The 21,862-nt window shown below is 46.1% G+C and overlaps 1 protein-coding gene across 2 annotated transcripts in view; it reads right to left on the reverse strand.

Annotated features, from left to right (window-relative positions):
• Positions 1–21,862, reverse strand: part of LOC118231247 (PDZ domain-containing RING finger protein 4-like) — a 135,906-nt gene that overhangs the window by 12,302 nt on the left and 101,742 nt on the right. For both annotated transcript variants that reach the window (XM_035424895.1, XM_035424896.1), the window contains 3 exons: positions 10,823–11,076; positions 8,471–8,573; positions 1,330–1,428 (listed from right to left, as the gene is read on the reverse strand). In XM_035424895.1, coding sequence (XP_035280786.1) covers positions 1,330–1,428; positions 8,471–8,573; positions 10,823–11,076 — 456 coding nt within the window. The remainder of the gene's footprint in view (positions 1–1,329; positions 1,429–8,470; positions 8,574–10,822; positions 11,077–21,862) is intronic.

Here is a 21,862-nt window from a genome sequence, read left to right on the forward strand (position 1 = left end):
CAGCACAGCGTCTGAGAAACTCACATAATGGAGACCCCAGGATAGAGTCTGAGAACCCCACATAAGGAGGACCCCAGGATAGAGTCTGAGAAGTCTTGCTTTTACATTGTTTTTTGTTTTCTTGTCTGAAATGTACACACTTCCTTACATGTGTTACATTTGACACTGGTATGAACAGATGTCCCGACCTTAAATCACTTAATCCGCCAATAATTGGAGTTGCCACAAAGGTAATACATAAGAGTGAAATTTGGGGAAATTTGATATTAGTTTAAGCCATTTTAGTTTCCAAGTTCTATGCATGTTCATATTGCAAACTAAATTTTACACAGTACCTGTCAAGTGTAATATGCACAAAAAAAAACCAATATGAATGAGCACTTTGAGAAACTAACACACTGTCTGGCTGATACTGGTCTGTCACACTGGGTATGTCATGGAGTTAAAACTTTGGCATGACAGGGTTTCCATGAGAAACCCACTCTTGCGAAACTTTGATAGTCTTTGGCGTACGGCTGAGGAAATGGGAAAACGTGCCATTTTACACTCCGTAGGAGGCGAGGAGGGTGTCAGTCTGACCTAATTAAAAAAGGACAATTAAAATGTAAAAAGGGGAGGGACGGATTTACAGTCTCCGCTTCCCCCTCTCTGAGTTTGGCTCGTTCCAAAAAGCTGTTTACACGGAAAGGCCCAAATCCCTTCCAGCCTGAGATTGTGCCGCTGTGGATGGCTAAGCCTCTCCTATGAAAAGGCATTCATTACAAAGGACAACGGGAACAATAAATGTTAATTTTCAAGAGCGATGTTATTACGGCGCTGTGGAAATTCGTTACCGGCTTTTAGATTGATTTTGGCATTGATTTTTATTTGCTTGCTTGGCTAGTGAAAGGTTTGCCGATACTAAAGCTTTACACAGTGTTCATTATGTATGATCACGTAATGCGTTGTGTATTAAATATTATGCCGCGTCTGTAGCATATTTCAACGCTTTGGCCTGGACTTAATCGCCATAATTAAACTCGGACTCACAGTTAAATACAAAAGCAAGTTTCTTTCTGTTGCTGAATAAAAAGGAAAACTAACAAACGCATTAATTAGGAAAAATGTTGATCAAATTCAGGTTGAAGGACAATAGCGTAGATGAATACAGGCCAAAGTTGAGGAAGAATGCCTGAAGGCTAATATATTATTTAGTATATTTTTAAAAATATAAATATAATTGCTGATTGACAGTTAGACAGGACAGTGGGCAGAATTTTTGTATTCCTGATGCAAACTAGACGGATTTCAGATTTCCGGAATGTTCCCCATTCCCTGAGCGGTTCTCACCTTGCTGACGTAGATGGCGATGTCCTCCTCATCGTCGGTCCGATAGCAGAGAGTCAGGCCCAGCTTCTCCTGGCTGCTGAGTCGGCATAGTTCCACTTCCTGCAAAACCACAGGGATGCGTTTAATGCCACGCTGGACTCAACCGAAGCTGAAATCTGATACTGGCTGGGAATCAGACACATGCTATTGGCCGGTGCTGATAACAGCGAATTGTTCTGAATGAAACTGAAAATACCATTTGATTTTAATTTTCTTTGTAGGAGAGGTTTACCTTTTCAATACAATGTTTTCTTTCCTTCCATTTTTTCAAATGGCCACACAGTAGTACAGGAAAGCCAGTGACTATTTTAGGCCACAAAGCACTACTGGAGAGCCACTATTTCACACCCAACGGGCCACACACAGTACTTTAGAAGAACAGGGACTATTTTATACCCTGCAGGCCACGCATACACGTTAAAATGTCCAGTGTCAATTTATACCCAATAGGGACCAAATGTAGTCTGTAAGAGTTGATTTAACACTGAACATTTCGCTATGCAGTACTACAGGAGAGCCAGTGACTATTCTACACCCTAGAGGCCACACACACAACTACAAGAAGAGTGTTTGAGTGAGTCAATGAAGAGGTGAATCTCTCGCTGATATTAGTGGGTTGCCATGACCACCGAATGTGTCACTAGAAGGAACTCACATAGTATTAACCTGAGGAAACGTGGCTAGCATAAACCCACCTTATCCCTGACGGTAAAACTGCAACTGCATTGTGTATCTCTGGACTCCTGGTCACAGTCAGCTGCATAGCCAACACCGCCAACAGTTAAAAACCCCTCCCACTCCACCTCAGCTGATATGCACTGAGACCTCTGGCGCAAAATGGCTGCCGTGCACCACCCAGGTGGGGGCTACATATTGGTGCTGGCTAAGCAGAAATCCCACACCCCTTCTCCCGGCCCTGCTTCACTGTAAATTGCTTCTTAATTGTGGATACAAACCACTTTGAGTATTATTCTCTTTGAGCCCATTTGAGCCAGTTGGGAGCCCAAAATAGGTGAGCATTTTTGGACCAGAAGCATTTGGGCAGCAATCACACACCTGAGGTCCCGCTTAGAAACCCATTACAGGTTCTCCAGTGCAGAACCCGATGATTGTTATTTAGCACACCAGAGCAACTGCCTCAGCATCAATGTTTATTTTCAAAATAAGCCCTTATTTATGCTAATCTTCTCTCATTTATTCTGCTCTATGGTATACGCTTGTTGTACTTGCCGGCACAAAGAAAAGTTGCTACGGAAATGAAATATTCATCGCTCTCTCCTCAGAGGGCTCGAGTCCCTCCGAGCTTTGGTAGGAATTCAAATTTTTTATCGCTCGGTTGTCCTCCAACTTTCCGAGCCCCCTTCCAACACAAAACACCCGGAGGAATAGCTTGATAATTCTGCTTCTAAATCGCTCCGTGGACTAATTTCATGAGCTCCAAAAAACACAAGCAAAATCGGAATATCATTACGCCAGAAAATGAGCCACCATTACTGTGGTAATGCTTTTTTTTGTTGTTTTTTAATCTAGGCTGCCCATTCTAACAGATTAATTCACGGCCATATTTGGGTCTAATAAAGTCTGCATTCACAGAGATAATGTGACTGCCTTCAAGTGACATATTTGTCATGATTTTCCTGTGCAAAGAAGATCACCAGAACTGTACTAGTGATTAACTTAAAGAATACAGGCTGGATTGATGCTGTACGCGTCTCATTCATTACCACCGAGCAGTCATTTGCACTAGATTAAACAGTGCACATTGTACCATATTAACATCCCAGAAAAATAAAAATCTTTGTTTCAGAAACAAAATGGCAGACAGTATGGGGGTGGGATGATAATAGAAGAGTTGGAAAATTGATATTTCACCACACCGATCTTAAGCCCTGCCCATTATGGTTTGTAGCTTTGGAGAATAACACAATGCAGTCCAACCTTCCAGTCCTGACTGAAGCCAGCAGGCCTCAAGTGAAGGAATCGGAAAGTTCAGCTCAGGGGAAGAGCAGGTGAGGGTTTACATAGTGTGTAAGGTGTGGTGGGGTGGGGCGGGACAATGTGGGGGGAAAAATGGGGTTTGGCACGTTGAGAAATTCATTTCCCCTGACAGCTGGAGGTTTGCCGGCTACAAGTGCCAAGCTTGTCAGCACTTTGGATGAAAGAATCGCAGATGGGGGTAGTAGTGGGGGTGGGGTGGGGGTGGGGTGGTAGCAGTGAGACACCTGATGTCTCCCCTCCTGCTGAGCCCCTTGCCCCCCCTCCTCCTCCTCCTCCCCCCCGTCGGGACCCCCGTTCCTCCTCCCCATCGCCACGGTGACAGATCGTCAGGGGGTCGTCGGACCGATTCCTGTGCCACTAATTACACCCAGTCTCTACTGTACCCAAACGGCACAGGCAGGAAAGGAAGTCTGTCGCATTCCTTTATCTCTCTTTTTCTCCTTCCCTCCCGCTCAGTAGCTTTAATCACTGTCTCTTTCACCATCTCTTTCCCCCTTTCTCCCTCTCACTCCCCTTCTCCACCTCACTTCCTCTCCAATCACTCCCTCCCTCCCTCTCACTGTGTCTCTCTACCCCTTTCTCTTTCTCTGTCTCTCTCAACACCCCCTCCACTCTTTCTCCAAACACAGCAGTTCTGGTGCCTCCTAAGATCTCTAATTGCATGTTTCCAAGTCGATCCAGGAAACTCCAGCATGCTTTGCGTTCTGGGTATGAAAGTACTATTTTCCCCCCTGAACAAACACAGTTGGGAAAAATTACTGACACGAGACTGTGAACAAATGTTGACTGGATCCTAGTCCAATGTTAACAAATGTATCCATCATTTACACCATCACTGATACAGCCCAATCTTCAATTGTGAAAATGACCGTGGATGAATGTTGCATAGTTCACAAAATGGCGTCAGAATGGTATCAGTTCAAAAAATATATTGAAATGTCCTTTACCATAGTGAAATTTTTCCCTTTTGCGGTTCGGCAGTTTGGACAAACAATTGTTAAGGCAGCATCTGTTGACGTCTGACGAACTGGATATAGAAAGATGCGGACTTCCGAATTATTTTTGGCTTCATTTGTTATTTTTGCTTTATTTGCTTAATTTTCTCCCTGTAAACCTGCGTGAACTGACAGTCGTCAACAACGACGGCTGGTCGCCATAGGAGACCGTCGTTGCTTGCGCCAGCCGAAGTCCCACAGTGGAAGGTGAGCCCGTATTCATCACAGTTCTCAGCTGAGTATCACCAGCCACTAGTCTGATATAGTTAAGTGTGAATCGTAACTCCCAGACATTACGAGTTTAGGGCACAACCTTAAAAGTCAATTTTCTGTGTTGCTATGGGGCTGGCAAGTGCACCTCCGACACGATTATGCATTTTTGTCAGTTTGCTAATTGGACATGAACAGCCATCAGGACTCATGAGCCTCAAAGCCTGCCACGGTAAAACAACACCTCATTTTAATAATTATCTGCAGTAACGAGGACGTACGGTATAGTCAAATAAATGCAAAGTGTCCAGGCATAAGTAAGAGAGGTATTAGATTCAGAGAGAATACAGAACAAATCAAAAAGATCAACTGAAGTGTTCCACTATGAGGAGAAAAAAAAGAAAACATGTCTCATTTTTTCAGCTCCTGAGTCTGTGTATCACCTTTCATTTTTACAGAGATTCAGCTGAAATTATTCCTGCATGCTGTGGAAGAGGACACCTGCAGTTGAGCTGATAAATAAAGGATGCAAGAACACACACACACACAGTCACACACACACACACACACACACACACATACATATACATTATATATATACATAAATATATATATGTATATATATACACACACACACACGCATACAGTATATATATACGCACACACACGCACACACACACACAGATACAGTAGAAGTGATGAGAGTAGACAAGGTAAATAAATAAATAAATAAATAAAATAAAAAGGCTTCCAAAAATAGGCCATTGCGCTGAACACAATGACACAATTCACATGAAGTCCCTGCATGAAGCCTATTCAATTGGCAGCTCGGCTGCCAGATGCGGAATGCCACAGACAACACTCCGGGCCCTTTGACAGCCAAGAAGAAAGAAGAGGTGTTACTCAGATGCCTTAAAAGATACAGAATGCCCCTGTACAGTGGCACACAGCATACAGCATCTCTCACTACCGACAGAAAAATAAGTCATTACATACAGTGTGCATATTTTTAGAAGCCATCGACTTTATGTGGCTTACACACATGCACCATACGTGTTGCTCATATACTGTTTTATACAGTAAATAGTATGTGAAAAAGGTTTGGCTTGTGTGGACGTTTTCTTTCTTCTTTTTTTTTTTTTTAAATCTGGCAACCAGGAGATTCTGCTGAAGAACTCAGTATGAGGTGAGCTACACAGTATGAGAAGATGTGAATACTTAAGAAAACGTCTCAGAAACTCCAGTGACCTTAGCTGCCCTCCGCCATTTCATCTTCCTCACCAGCTCTCCGAGTTTCAGAGAGAAGACTGCCGCAGCTCGAGGGTTCGCGGGATTGGCAGTAAATTAATGACCGCGGTTAAGAAATTACCACGTGCTGTCAGCGCGTGTTGAGATGCTGTCGTTATACTTGTGCCTTTTGGTTGCTGGGGTCAAAAGTGCGCGAGATGGTCACACACCGGGCAGAGAACCCTGTCTCTGACTCCGGATGAAAGTGCGATAAAACACCGGAAACACCCCGAGCAAATAAAGCATAATAAAAGCGGAAATTGTCCACCTGAGAAACCTCCCACTCGCGCTTCATTTCCATATCGCATCAGGAAAGCGGGATGGTGGGAGTGAGGTATGATAAACTGCTTCATTAATTATAACACAATTCATTCTTTTGTGTCTAAGTTATTACCCATAATTCTCTGCTCCAGCTCCATTTAATAACATTCCAAAGATAATTTGCATCTTGTCAAAATTTTCACTTCAGACTCTGTAAGCTGTAAGCTGATGCTCTCAAGATAAACACCAGTAGCCTGCCCTTCAGACACTAGATCCTAAAGTGGGCAAAAACGGGCCAAAGTGGGCCAGACCAGGCTATCTGAGGGCAAGTTCTCAGTGTACCGGGTCAGACAGGGCTAAAGTGGGCCAGACCAGGACAAGGACAGGCTATCTGAGGGCAAGTTCTTAGTGTACCAGGTCAGATTGGGATAAAATGGGCCAGATCAGGGCCAGACCAGGCTATCTGAGGGTAAGCTCTCAGTGTACCAGGTCAGACTGGGCCAAAGTGGGCTACACCAGGACCAGACTCTATGAGTCCCTGAGATGGACCGCATTTCAGAGAAGGAAGGAGAGGAACATTGCAAAACTGGGATAGATTCTCACTGTACTAACTTTGTGGTTCATCCTGTCTGAAACCTAGGGAGCTAATGACACACCCCCTCTGCTCGCTGGACTAAAGGTGTTTACCCATGATGCAGCATGCTTGTTATTCATCATCCTGACAGGACTCATGCAAAAATACTCAGCTGCATGAATGGATTGTAGGTTTAAAAAAAAACCCCACATATCCTGCTTAAGCTGCTCCTAATTAGCCTGCTTCCTGTTTATAAAAAAGCCTGAAATATGATCGTATCTTGAGAATAAACGAGCGGTCTCCCAGGCTAACACGTAGCGCCGCCGCGCTGTTTCAGCGACGATGCTGCGGGAAGCATTATCTCTTAATGCCTGATCTGGGCACATAATTATCTATCAATGATCGCCCAGGGGAGCGACAGAATATATTCAATTGTGACATTCAGCTGTACGAACGCGAACGCTCAGGAGAATATTCTACGAAGCAAGCGGAAGTTAGTTAGCGTGGAAAACAACCCTCTGGGCATGAAATAAGATGCAGAGTGATGGCAAGCGCACAAGCTGACTTAATAGGATTTGTTAATAGAAATGAAGGTAAAAGAGATTGCTCTTATATAATATATTCTCACTGATTTTATGCAGCGCGTGGTGAACGTGCAAACTTTTTTCTTCTACTGAAGGACATGAATTAGAAGCTGACGTGTGGTTGACGTTTGGGAAAATGTGCATCGGTGGAGGTGGGGTGGGGTTTTGGGGGGGGGGGGGGGTCCGGGGTGAATATAATCACTTGCAATGCTACAGTTTGCCTGCTCCTCAGTGGCTTGGAAACAGAAGCACATTAGCATAGGCTAGCGTCCCACGACTCAGCTGGTGAGGGCCACTTTATTATCCGTCCAATCAAAAGGCAGAATCTGGGAACTGGATCCTCAGAAAGCCAATGATATCTGTTAAACTAATGAGTGCCCTGGTCTATGCAACTTCTTCTAAACATCTGTACACTCCAGTGATGGTTTGCTACTATAGCAGACCAAAGTAAAATGTCTTTAGTGAGGTTGCAAGGCATGAAATCTATATAACAAACTATAACCAAATATACAAGCAGGAAGAACCACTTCAGGGTGTTAATCCTGTTAATAAAGTTAATAATAAGTTAATAAACTTCAGAGAGTTACTTTTGACTTTGAAAGCTGGTTAACTGAACAAGAACCCAGACAAGAAGAACAGATTTATATATAATAAAGTGCAATAGCGTGTCCTTGTGTGGATTAAATGTGTGTGAATTATTTGTTAGAAGCAAAATAAAAAGCTTGTAATCGGGGGCGTCAAAAACGACTAAAACGCCAAATAAAGTGGCCAGCGCAGACGCCGCGAACGAGCGCTCCATAAATAAAGCCGCGGCTTCTCCTCTCCTCTCCGGCGTTAATATTCACTCCATCAATAAAGATGACAGACAGACAGGGAGCTGCAGCGGACGAACGGCTCTTCATATGAGCAGCACGCGATAGTGGTGCCATCAGAGCCTCCGATCCGAGCCTTCGCCTCGCCTCGCTAATTTCACAAGCGCAGAGAGTCCGGCTTTGCGAAATGTCATCTGTCTCACACACACACACACACGCACACACAGCGCCCCCTGGGGACGGCTCGCTGGAGTCAGTTACAAACACGTGGGGGCCTTTCCATTCATTAGTGCAGACTGCTACGCGCGAGGGGGAGGGACTCAATAAGGGGACGTCGAAAGTTTATTAATAAAGGCGACAGGAAGCAGGGACGGGCCCCACCTCGTACTCGAACTCGTCCGTGCGCTCGATGTCGGCCGGGATGGGGGAGAGGTAGTCCGTGCCCTCGTAGAACTCGTGGTCCATCGTCTGGAGTGAGTGACAGCTGTCAGAGCGGGGGGAGAGAGAGAGAGAGAGAGGTTAGGGGTTGGGGAGAAAAAGTGAGGAGGGAGAGAGTGAAATGGAGTGGGGAAGGGATAGAGAGCGATGAAAGGAGAGAGGGGGAGAGAGGAGAGGAGGCAGGGATAGTGCAGGAAATGGAGAGTGATTGATTGTAAAATGAATTTATTAAACAGAAGACACCTTACCCTGTACAATCACATTGAAAAAAGACAAAAGACAATAAAACTTTGACCTTACATTAAGCACTCAGAGAGATAGAGTACGAGGGATATACATATAGAGAGACTGAGAGATAGCGAGAGAGAGTAAGAGAGATAGAGAGAGAAAGCGATAGAGAGTGAAAGTTAGGGTAAGAGAGATAGAGAGGGAGAGTGAGATACAGTGAGAGGGAGCGAGAGAGATAGAGAAAGAGTGAAAGAGAGAGAGAGAGTAGAAATGCCCCTCCCGGCAGACCCTGGTGTGGGAGAGCCTGCATCACACCACACTCATCCGCCGATAGCGATTCTTCCCATTAAACATTACTGGGCCAGCCTGGTAATTACACATCTCCCAACACGCCTTTGAAAACCAGCGGGAAAATTAGCTTACAAGCTGTAAAAAAAAAATCTCTAAATAAGAGTCATACATTATCAAACGAGGGCCTTGCTCCCAGAGCAAGTTTGTCATAAACAAAAGCTTTGTCATAAAAATTGAGATGATTTGTCAGACTGAATTTCAGCACGTCAATAAAAAAGCACAATATGGCCAGGCAACAGCAAACAGAGCACATTAAACAACTACAGCACGCACACAGTAACACTGTCAAAAAGTGCCACAGGTAATTAAAAAGGAGAAATAAAGACGGCATCAGTGGTTCCTGTGTTTAAGGTTCAGCGAATGCTTCTCCGTAGACCAATAAACAAAGCTTGGCCATTTCACAACCATTGGTTTGCCAGAAAGACAGCCCATTACAAGGACAAATCCATGGTGGTGAATGTCACAGCATTTTACCTTTGCCAGCGTAATATCTTGTGTTGCACCTTGTCCAAGTTTGCGCACGCATTGAGACACAAATGTATCATTTTACGGTTCTTTGCAGAAAGCGGGGGAGAAACAACATGTGCGGAGCCATTTGTTGTCTATAAAACCGGCTGCACGCTCATCCCAAAGAAAGGCACGGACCATTTGCGTTTTATAAGGTGACTGCAGTTGGACTCGCCGGCTAGTCATAAAAAAAGATGGGAAGAAATGTTGCGCTATGCCACTTGTTTTTATTAGTCCATTTGCTCTTAATCACCTTGTAAAGTCACCATTAAATTAAATGAATGCACCAAGCTTTACCAATTATTACACGGAGCGTCTGCATGAGGGGGTTATGGGAACTTATTATGTTAAGTAAAATGTTAATGACAAAGAGTGGGTGGTTTGCTGAAGGGCATCTCCACGTCAGCAGGGGTTTCGAGCTCGTTAATGGACAACATTTCCCAGGATTCAATCAACACTTGTTCTTAACTTTGACAAATAAATGCAAAGGGTTGCAAGGGCAAATGTTCATATAATTCAGTGCCATAGTTAGACAACTGAAGCTGAGAACTGAAATACAGCAATTTGCTGTATTAAAACAAAGCGGGTTTGGAAATAAAAGTTGGCATTATCATTTAATGGGCGAGCTGACAGAAAAAAAAATTGAGTCGTTAAACGAAAATGCTGAACTCAACCCGCATGTCCAGGAATAAAATGTAAATTGCAGTGAGCGCTGAATTTTAAACCTAACAATTACCCACTGGAGGCGCATCACTCACATTAATAAACCTTTATAAACTCTCTGTCACTCGTATTAACTTTGAGTGACAGAGATATATATATCCTCTGTTCATATTGTCTTGTCCCCTAGATAGAAACGTAGATACTTCGCAACGCTAAGCTTCATCTGGTCCATGCTACCTTGCTACAGTTTTGGTTGTCTGGTTTTGTCAAGTCCAAGTGTGCCTTCAGTACTATAACTGCGGAAATGACCTGCTTGCAAATTTTCTCACCAACAAAAAGTGGAATTTTCCAGACCAGCTCGCACTGAGATTGCACTGCATGGAACAGAGGTTTGCAGCTGGGTGACATGTATGGAAAGAAGGGGGAAGGGAGGGGGGGTGGCGGTTGTTGGAGGGGGTAGCAGGGACAGAGGGATGTGGGGGGGGGGTGGCGGTTGTTAGAGGGGGGAGCAGGGATAGACGGACGGTGGGGGGGGGGGGGGGTTACCTGTCGGAGAGCAGAAAGGGACAGATGTCTGGCACAGGAGGGGTGGTCGGCCGCAGCTTGGCCAGGGCCATGATGTGCTCGAAGGTGATATCCGTCTGCGTGCAGACGTCCACCAGCCGCGCTTCCTGAGTGTTGCCATGGCTCCTGGAGACGGGGTTCCGCCGCAGGACCTGCACCACGATGGGGTCCTTGGCGCTCCGAAAGGCCTCCACCGCCTCCTCGTGCGTTGCCTTGGAGATATCCTTCCCGTTCACCTGCGCCGAAAAAAAGAAGCACTGACCTGTTAGAATCCTTGGAGATCGCAAACGCACAGCCCACAACACAATAACCACGGAGTGCTTTTCAAGTGAGCTGCACCATCTGTAAATAATAATACAACAGTAATAAAGACACAATCATAAATATAGCATAAACATCTACAAAAAAAATTCAACATAATAAATGCAACTTATGGTATAACAACAAAAAAAAAAGAAAAAAAAAACATCTCTTAACACCAGTATGAATATCTGGGAGCATGCTTATGTTAATGCACATACATATGCTTACTTCTGTAATTTTAGTTGTATGGGCTACTACCTGCGGTTTCTTAACCAGATCACCCTTGAAAAATAACACACTGCCCCCTGTCTGTGAGGCTCTATGTCCTTTCAGTGTCACTGGCAGCAGCCAAATCTCATTTATAACTCTTTCCCATCCATTCACAATGTGCATTTATTGGTGGCTAATAGCGGTCCCATTTGAAGCAGCAGATCCTAAGCGTATGGCCACCCTGGCTTCACGTATGGCTGCACTGTAGCTGCAGTGGCTGAGTGAAAAATAACAACGTCCTTGCTCTCTGTCGGAAAGAGCAGTTATCCGTTACACAGGGACACCTGCTGGTGCGGCTTCAGCATCCACCGCCCCCACCCCCCTCCCAATTCCCAGAATGCTCTGGGGTCTACACTGGGTCATTACCGGCTGCTGGATCCACAGGGTCCATCACTCACCAGGGGACCTCATTTTGAGTCTACTGACACCTGACAACTGACAACTAACCCTCTCCCCTTCCACCCACGCCCCCTCCCCCCTCCCCCATCCACCCCTCCGAGTGACCAGACACCTGTGAGGTTACACTCCGGAAACACTGACCCAATTAGATACCAGCATCCCCCCCAGGCCTGTTTCCGGAAAAAAAATCTACAACTGTTTTCCACAGTTTACTACACCGATGTCACTTCCCATAACTCTAAGACTTTCTAAAGGCTTCCGGAGCGGGCAAACTGTACTCAACCGAAAAGCCCACAGAACGGCCATTTGCCAAAGCGCGGTTTCACCAAACACATCGCCCGGGGTTGTGTTTTCTCATTTAGGGACAAAAGAACACGGGGGTTTATTGATGTGAACAGGCCATTCGGCCCATCGAGGCTCGTAATTTTATTTTGCAGTTTACACTTCCCAGATGATACTCGATCACGCCGCAGCGCTCTCTTATTAATGGTCATTTTTTTCATTTCCTGGTTGTAATTTGAAACACATCTCCGCAGTGATAAAGGGCTTTTATTTTACTGTCGGCGGAGCTCAATACGGCTACAGAACTAATAAAGAGCGAAGAATGCCACCATTGTCTGCTAGCCATTACGCGCGATTTCAATAATAGAAAAATACACCCCGATGATATAATTACAACACAATGGACAGGGACGATAGAAAATAAACCTGAAATACGCGTTTTAGTGCTCCTCTGGATACGGCCAACGACATGAAACAGCAATAACGCGCGCGGCGGTTCTACATCGGCGAATCAGCTGTCTTTCGGTGATCAATCGGACAGCGCGGGGCCCCGCCATTCGTTAAGAGAATTGAATGCGTCTACGCCGCGGCGGAAAAATAAAGTTACCGCTCCATTTAATTCCGTAATGAGATCGACAAAAAAAAAAAGAAAAAGAAAAAGGGAGCGGCGTATGACAAGCGAAATACCGCGGGGAGAGAGAGAGAGGGGAGACCGAGCCCCCGTGTGACACGGAGACAGGAGGCGAGAAGGAGGGGACCCGTCCCCGAACGCGAGGTTAACCCGCGACCGCCCCCCCCCCCCCCCCCCCCCCCGTCTGCCCACTTCGGTTTCAAACGTGACATTTCCCGAACGAGATATCGCTTTTTTTTTCACCCCCCCCTTCTGCCTCTGACAATATAGACTTATCTCAGGTACTCAAGCAAGGGCGAGAAAAAAAGAATCTATTTTGATGGGAAAGAAAAAAGGTTTAACTCAGATTGGGTTCAGCCGGTCTTCAGCAGGACTGTGTGAGCGCAGCCATGATTGCAGCAGAGAAGTGTGAAATATGATTTATTGGAAATTAGCGTGGGGATGAAGGCTCGGCTTAAAGAGTTGTGACGGATCCGCGGGAGACAGCAGTTCCGTGTGCGGATGCGGCCGTATCAATTACGAAATGCGGGGGCACCTATAACCAGAGAGCTGCCAGGTTTCATATCGCCAACGTTTTCCGCCGCGATCGCTTCCGCCGCGATCGCGTTCGCTTATTATCTTTTCTCCAGCGTTTTTCAACGGAGCTCCTGGGAAGCGTTCTCATAATTCTGACGTGAGCCGCCGTCCCTCGCGGAAGATCGTGGCGCTAGTCCGTCAACGGGCGCCGCCAGGTTCAACAACGCGGTCATTACTCCTGCATCGATTAACATTTCAATAGCACTTCAGCACCGGCGGTCAAAGCAGCTGACACCGAGTTAACGATCTCCAGCGAACGAGGACCACCTCAAAGGCACCTGATGTATTCAGAGAAGGGATTCCGACAATAAACGCCCAGGAACGCGGCGCAGCGCTGAATTATTAAGTATCGGCGCAATTAAGCATCCTTCAATGCCGCACAACGCCTACAATAAATACCTGCTAAATCTACGCGCTAACAATAAACACTGGGGGATTTGGTACAATGCTAACAACGAAGCCCCATTGACAGCGTGCGATGTTCGAGAATAAATACCCATTAAAACTGCATGATGCTACCTCTAAATACCCATCAGGATTGCACACTAACAATAAACACCCGGGGATATTGTGCAGTGCTAACAATTAATACCCATTGATTCCCAAGGATAATACCGCACAGCTCTAACAAGGAATATGTAATAATGCTGCATCTTTGAGTGCTTTTATAATCATGTAAAAAATTGACCTTTGAGTGAGGTGATGTTGCAATAATCACCAATTTGTGAAAGTAGGTAAAACGGAACTGCACAAAGCAGCACAGGGGCCGGGGGGAAGGGATGTGTGTGTGGGGGGTGCGGGGGGGGGGGGGTGGCAAACACCCAGAAATGGCCAGAGCCCCACTTCCTCGGCCTCCTGCCTGCGTCAGCACTTGCTGAACGCCGCGGCGCTACGGGGCGAGGCACCACTAAAACCTGCCGCTGGATAGTCATCACCACCCGTACAGTCCAGCCATTTTGTCCCAGTTTCGCTTCAAATTCTGTCTGCTGTTGCAGGGCTCTAATCCCAATGCTGTGAGACTGGGGGTGGGGGGGGGGCAGGGGGGGGGACTGAGGACCAGGGAAGGATAAAGGAGAAAGCCTCCACTCTCTGAGGGGGGGGGGGGATCCAATTTCCAGCTCTCCCCCAGATCCAGCTGACCCCCCAGGGCTCCCCAGACCGTATTGCTGGTACGTGGCCTTCCCGTGTACAAGAAGGGGAGGCTTGCTGAGCACCAGATGGACTAATTAATCCACAATCAACATCTGAATATTAACTAGAGCAGAGGGTATTTAATATCAGGGCTCTCTCATCCATATACCTGATGGCCTCCTTCCCTCTAATGGCTTCTTTCTGTTTGATGTGCACGCTGATGACCAGCAGCTGTGCGCCAGGAGTGCGCCTCGCAAGGACCCGATGCATCATGGGATGCTGTCGGGAGCCAGGCGAGTGTGGCGAAACAAGGCTGCGCGTCTTTTTACGAGCTTATAAAGCAGATGAGCTCTGTGATCACCATGACGAGCGTGTCTGTGCGCGCGTCTGTGTGTGTGTGTGTGCGTCTGTGTGGTGTGTGTGTATGGAGTGTGCATGTGTGTGGTCAGCGCATGTGTGTGGTGTGTGAATTTGTGTGTGTGTGTGTGTGTGTGTGTGTGAGTGTGTGTGTGCATGTGTGTGCGTGTGTGTGGTGTGTGCCTTTGTGTGTGTGTGTGTGTGCATATGTGTATGTTCTGACCCGTTTCTGTCATCCAGTGAAGGAGTAGCTCAGGGCTATGTTTGCCTGCTGGAGGAACAATTTTGTTTCCCAGAATGGTTTGCTCTGGTCTCACCCTTCCAAACTGCAGAGACTGTGTGATGTCATGGACATGTATGGACATGGTCAGGTTCTGATTGGGTGCAATCACATGACCTTGGCTAGCCCTTCCTAAAGTTGCCAGAGATTAGTTAATTTCCGGGGTGTGAATCCCAAATTCTGGAGAGCCGCAGGATCAGTTGGCTACAATCATACTCAACACTATGTTGGAGGTTTATGTATTTACAACCTTTAGGTAAGTTATATATGAATGGTTACTAGTGGCTGTGATCCTAATTATTCGGCACCTGTTCTTCTTTGCCTAAACCCTCTGAATGGGCTTATGTTAGCCACTCTGGATAAGAGTGCCTGCTGAATGCCTAAAATGTAGAAGTAAACCTGCCTGTTCCTGATGTACATTCTTATCAGCCTTGTGGTGCCTGACTGCTGCTGATAAACCCCTCACCACACAAAATCTTGCCCATCTTTCCCAATTCGCACAATTTACATTTCAGGTATTTATCAGTCACTGTTATTCACAGCGAACTATGCAGCCTACATTATTTACGTATAATCCGTTTATCCGTTTAGTTGGATATTTTCTGAAGCAGTTCAGGTGAAGCCTCTTTGCTTAAAGGTATAAAACAGTAGTGCTCCTGCGGGGAATTGAACCATTATACCACACCGCCGCCCTACAGGATCTTGACTAGCGTTGAAAAGGGCCTTCTTCCTGCCCTGGGGGGGGGTTTGCGAGCCAGTCACTCATCCGTATGTTTACAACAGGGCCACGGGGAAAAAAAAATATAATAAATAAATAAAAAATCTGCTTCTTGTGCGGCCACAGAGAGCACGGATTCGCGTTCGCTAACCGGCGCCGCGGCGGTAAACAAAAGCTGTTCCCCATGAATAATTTAGCGGCACGTTCGTGAGGACGGCTGGAGCTGTTTGCAAAATAAAAGCGCGCGGCGCGCGCTCAACAAGCCGCACCTTCCCGCGAGCCAAAGCGGGCGGCCAGATCGGCCGGCTGGTCGGCCGTTTTTTTTTTTCTTTTTTTTTTTTTTTTTTCATCTCCCCGGCCAAGTCAAACCTGAGCTGGAACAGCGATGCGTGTTTGCCCGTAATGATCCGTTTCATTCGCCGCCCCGGCTCCCCCCCAGCCCCCCCGCCCCCCGGCCCCCCCACCACCACCGCCGCCACCCCTGATATCCGCCAGCGCGCTGGGCAAAGTTGGAACGCGCAACTGCCTTGGGATTGGGAAGGGGGGTGGAGGCGGGAGGGGGGGGGGGGGGGGGGGGGGCTCGATGGCTGTCCATCTGTGAGTGTTTACACTGGGATATTCAACAGCTGAGAGGGGAGCAGACGTACGGGAGGAGAACGGCTGGTGCACACATCTCGGGCGTCTGAAATCCACACAAATTTAGGTCCAGGGTGGGTGGGGGTGGGGAGGGTGGCAGGACGAATCCTTACCGGGGGCTCCCAAAGAATTATTGACAAATTTCCATTCAAAAAATAAACCAGTTTCACCTCATATATATACCTAATCACTAAAACGACCTTGCCAAACTGATTTTGCGAAGATAAAGCGTAACGCTTATGTCTTCTTGTAAGTTGAATTTAATGATGACTGAAAAGGCCTGAAAAGTTTTTACATTCTTTATTTGAACAGGTGATATTTTAACAGTGCACCCATTGCAACAGGTAGTGGTAAAATAAGCACAGTAAACACAAACATAATAACCAGATGGAAGCTATCAAGCCAGTGGGCATCATTACATTTATATTCGAGGCATTGAGAAGATGCACTTATTCAGAAGAACTTACACATGGTTTACAATCCGTTTACACAGCTGGATATTTACTGAAGCAATCATACATTAAGCATCTTTGCTTAAGGACACAAGTGGCTGTACCCCATCTGTGAATCAAGCCTGCAATCTCTCAGTTACAAGTCGAGCTCCCAAACTACTGCACAGTACTGCCAACCCATGTGTTACAGATGAAGACCTAAGAGAGCAGACACTTATTGGCGGTGGTCTGGTGGAGGTTGTGAGAGCGGGGAGATTATATGCACATATAATACTCTGAAGTTCCTTTTTGTAAATGCTAGCTGACAAAGGCACTTCGTTAAACTGTTGTTATGGTACAAGGTTTTGTATTTCACACCCACAAAGCAACACATTTTTTATTTTTATTTTTATTTATTATTTTTTACTGTTGCTAGGTCACCATTATAATGTCAACGCGAGTTTACAACAGAAATCTTTTTCATTTGTTTTAAGCTGTTGGTTAGACAGGGGTTACAGAACCTAGAGAGGACTAAATATGCAGAGTCTGGTACATACAGCTTCATTTTGAGCAGTATAATTAGTTCCTTGGAGTTCTTGCCCCCTAGACTACCCTCCCTTTTTTAATTTGCGAGAAACTCAGAGGTAGTTTATCTTTACGCACTTTATACAATACGTTATCTGGCTTGGTACACAGAGGTCCCTTAAGACTCCGAATCTTTTACAAGAAACTCAATGTTGAAACTTATTACACAACTCAGTACTCAGAGGGTCCCTTAAAACTCACTGGCTCACCTGTAGTACTGTCTGTGACCAGTAGGGTGTAAAATAGTCACTGGCTTTCCTGCAGTACTCCGGGGCCTATACGGTATAAAATAGCCCCCAGCTTGCAGGTGAGTGCTCTACTGTTCCTAATGTGTAAGTGAGAATGGCACAATAGTAGTCTGAGATCATTTCCAATTCTCACTTGGGGAGAAAAAGGAAAAGTGGAAAAACTGTTTAAAAAACAAAAACAAGACAAAACAACAGCTACCGCCTTAATAATGCTGGCTCTTTGGAGGCCCCCTAGGCTCCACTAAATTGGGTAGGATTCAGTTGAACTCAGTTAGTCTCTTTAGGGGCATTTGCAATTCAATCAAGACGAAACAAATCTTCCCAAATTAATTTGGCACCACATCACTACGAAGCCAGTCCTTCTCACTTATGAGCAATTCGGCGGAGAAAGCCCGATTTAAGCCAATGAAAATGAGTTTTCGCTGAGTGACTGACACCGCGGCTCACGTTTGGCTAGTCACACTGATTAGGCTAAGAGGGCTAAGTGGATTGCTTTTGTGACCAAAAGTCCCAATCAAACCCGGCGTATAACCAATCCCCAGAGTGCGACCCTCAGCGGACAGAGCCGCTATTGGCTCTGAGCTGCCACATCACACCACCGCTCCGCAGAGCCAGTTCGATGCGCGCCAAGCAAAAAAATAAATAAACAAAAACCGCCTCCCCACGGCCCTGTTTACAGAAAACACCACTCTCCTGTCTGCTCCGTTTTCGTTTTTTCCCTTCTGAAAAGAAGGAATAAAGAAGAAAAAAGAGAAAAAAAACGAAACGATTTGCTTTCAGGAGCAGGCCATCGTCGTCCCGCCCTGACAGGGCCGTGGCGGCAGGGGGAAGAGACTCTCAAACGCAGGAAGAGGTCTCGCCTCCCCCGAGTCCTGCCACTGCAGCGCACCGATCGATCAGAGCAGCTCATCAATACCTTAATAGACTGCCAGCGGAATTTACTTAAAAGGACTGACAGCCCGCCGGTCAGGGCATATTTCCATTCGGTGTGGACGGGAGATTGGCAGCCCCGCAAGCAAACTTCATCGTCCCCTCCTCCCCAAGATAGCACACACACGTGGGGGGGGGGGGGGGCGGTGGAGTGGATGTTGATTACTGTTCTCAAGTATACATAAATGATGAGGGGGGGTGGGCGATGCTTCGGTAGGTCCAGAACATAGACTCCAAGACACTGTTGATATTTTATTTTTAATGGAGCAGAATTTACCTGTTTTTACAGCGCACATATTCTAACAAATTCGCGACCTGAAAAAAAAACTTTTATGCGACTTCCCGGGGTTTTCCCTCATTGCAGCTCCTGATGGTTTATCGCAGTGATCCTGAGCCTTATGGCCCTATAAACCGAAGAGGTAATCAATCCACTAGTGTTTAACACTGAACACACTCTACCGTGCCTGCTTGGTAACTACATTAAACAATGTCTGTGCTGTATCTAAAATTTAAAGAGCACTGTTGTTCTTGTACATTAGAATACACCAGCTATGATATCTTATAATAACTGTACACTGATAGATAGTACACAAACCGTGATATCTTATAATAACTGTATACTGATAGATAGTACACAAACCGTGATATCTTATAATGACTATACACTGATAGATAGAACACCAGCCGTGATATCTTATAATAACTGTACACTGATAGATAGAACACCAGCCGTGATATCTTATAATAACTGTACACTGATAGATAGAACACCAGCCGTGATATCTTATAATAACTCCACACTGTACAGACACAGTCCTTCATTTATTCCACATTTGCCCAGTTAAATGCAAGAGCTATTTATTTTCTGTACATGCACAATTCGATGGGTTAAATCACGCATTTTCTGAGCTGCGGCAATATTACTGAAGAAAAACATAAAAATTTACATTCAATAATGAATCGCAGACAAATTCTCTGAATCCCCATTGAATTGACTGCATCTCCACCATTACATTTGAGTGGGTAGTACAGCATTAATATAACCAGCTTTACATCAGAGAAAATAGAAACAAGTCCTTAAGTTTAACGCACCGCAAAATGTAATCAGTTTGCCAAGTTCAGCGATCACTAAAATGAACTTGCCCTCAAAAACTTTTGCTAGTTTACCAGTAAGCCAACATTAAAGATGAATGTCGATTGAATCCAGCCAGTGAGTTAGAGTGAGCTGAATCCTTGCCAATCGTGTTGCAGTCCTAAAACACACAGTTTACGATTGAATCCACTACATGTGCTGAGACTGAGAAAGGTAAGTTTTATGCACAGCCTGCGGGTTGGACAGGCTGGAGAATGGCTCAGTTACAGGGCAGATTACATGGCCCACATAACCAGGTTAGATGGAATCAGAGTGACAGGGGAGACAGGTGTGTGGAAAACAGAGTCAGAGTGGGCAGGGTCTCGAGCATGACCTGGGAAAACATAAACACACATGCGCACACACACACATACATACAACCACTCTCGCTGTCTCTCTCTCACACACACACACACCCACATACACTCCCTCTCTCTCTCTCTCTCTTTCTCTCACACACACACACACACACACACGCACAGACACACACACACAGAGCCACACACAGACACGCGCGACTGAGCTGAATGTCGGGGTTCAACCATTTTTTCCCCCCCCACATTGTTCCAAACATGAAAGCTGACAGGCCAGAGCAGGGCTTTTCCGTGTTGTAAAATGGGGTCCCTGGCGTTACGAGCAGTGTTTTATGTAGCGTCGGGTTAAAAGGCTGGTCGTTTGGGGGGTTGGTGTGGACATGCGTGTATGTGTGTGTGTGTGTGTGTGTGTGTGGGGGGTGAGGGTGGGGGTGGGTTCTGTCCTATTTCCCAGGACCCCCGTTCATCTTCCTGCTGTTCCGTGCCGTTGGAGCAACCCCCTGCACGCACCAGGAAGTTGTTCAAACAGTGCCTTCGAACGCCTGCCGTGATTTATGCGCTCATAATGTCTTTAATGTATCACGCTGCTGCTCTTTACTGTATCGCGCCGCGGGTCGTATTTTAGCTTGACGCGCGTTATTGAAATGGGGCGTTTCAGCCTGGGATTGGGGAGCCCCTGCTCCTGCGTTTCCCCTTTTCTTTTTTTCCTGACTGAAAGTGAGAGCGCAGTCGTAATCAGCTCTGTCAGCTGAGGGAAATTACCTTTCCCGAGGTTCGACGCCACGTCTTGGCCCAGACTGCTCCTGTTTTTTGTTTTGTTTCTTTGCTAGTTTGCCTTTTCTCTCCTGGATATTGAATATCATTATGATTTGTATGAAAATGCACATTGATTTTCACACTCAAACATCACAATGAGACAGAGAGGTATTGTTATTGTTCAGGCTGCAGCTTTTTGGGGGGTGTTAGGAGCGGGGCACCCCCCAGAAACACAGGAAGAGCGCATGGCTCTCTCTGTAGGCAGTAAGTCACTGTGATCTCACCCTGACGAAAACACACAGCACAGATCATTCTGTGTGCACAGCCACCGTGTGTTTGTGTGTGTGTGTGTGTCTGTATTTCTGTGTGTGTGTATGTGTGTGTTTGTATTTCTGTGTGTGTGTGTGTGTTCTGACCCTTTTCTGTCAACCAGTGAAGGAGTAGCTCAGGGCTATGTTTGCCTGCTGGAGGAGCATTTTTTCCAGATAGGTTTGCTCTGGTCTCACCCTTCCAAACTGCAGAGACTGTGTGATGTCATGGGCGTCTATGGACATAGTCAGGTTCCGGTTCTGTTCTGAAGGCTGGATCAGGATTGGTAGCTCAGCCAGCACCACCTGCTACACAACCAATACTAGAGCCCCATAGATGAACTGATAGGCTCACCTTACATTGCCAAGCCAGTGAATTTACCTGGGAGCATAATGATCAATCACTTTCACCTGTAGACCTACACAGCCAAGACAGGGCTTTCATAGTGGTGCTTGTGTGTGTGGGCGGGGGGGTGGGTGCAATCACATGATTTTGGCTAGCCCCTCCTAATGCTGCCAAAGATGAGTTTATTCCGGGGTCTGAATCCAAGGTTTTGGCGAGGCGCAGGGTCAGCTGGTTGGTCTTTGCTTTCACTTCAAAATCAGTTCAGACCCGAGAAACCAGGCGAGATGAGCTCACTCTAATCAGCTTCTCAAACTGATCGATCAGAAAAGTAACAACAAAATCCAGACCGCAAACACCCTTAATTCATTATTTCACCATTTGCATGTAAA

Source organism: Anguilla anguilla, chromosome 7 (genome assembly GCF_013347855.1).
Source record: "Anguilla anguilla isolate fAngAng1 chromosome 7, fAngAng1.pri, whole genome shotgun sequence".
In the NCBI taxonomy this organism is placed as follows: Eukaryota; Metazoa; Chordata; class Actinopteri; order Anguilliformes; family Anguillidae; genus Anguilla; species Anguilla anguilla.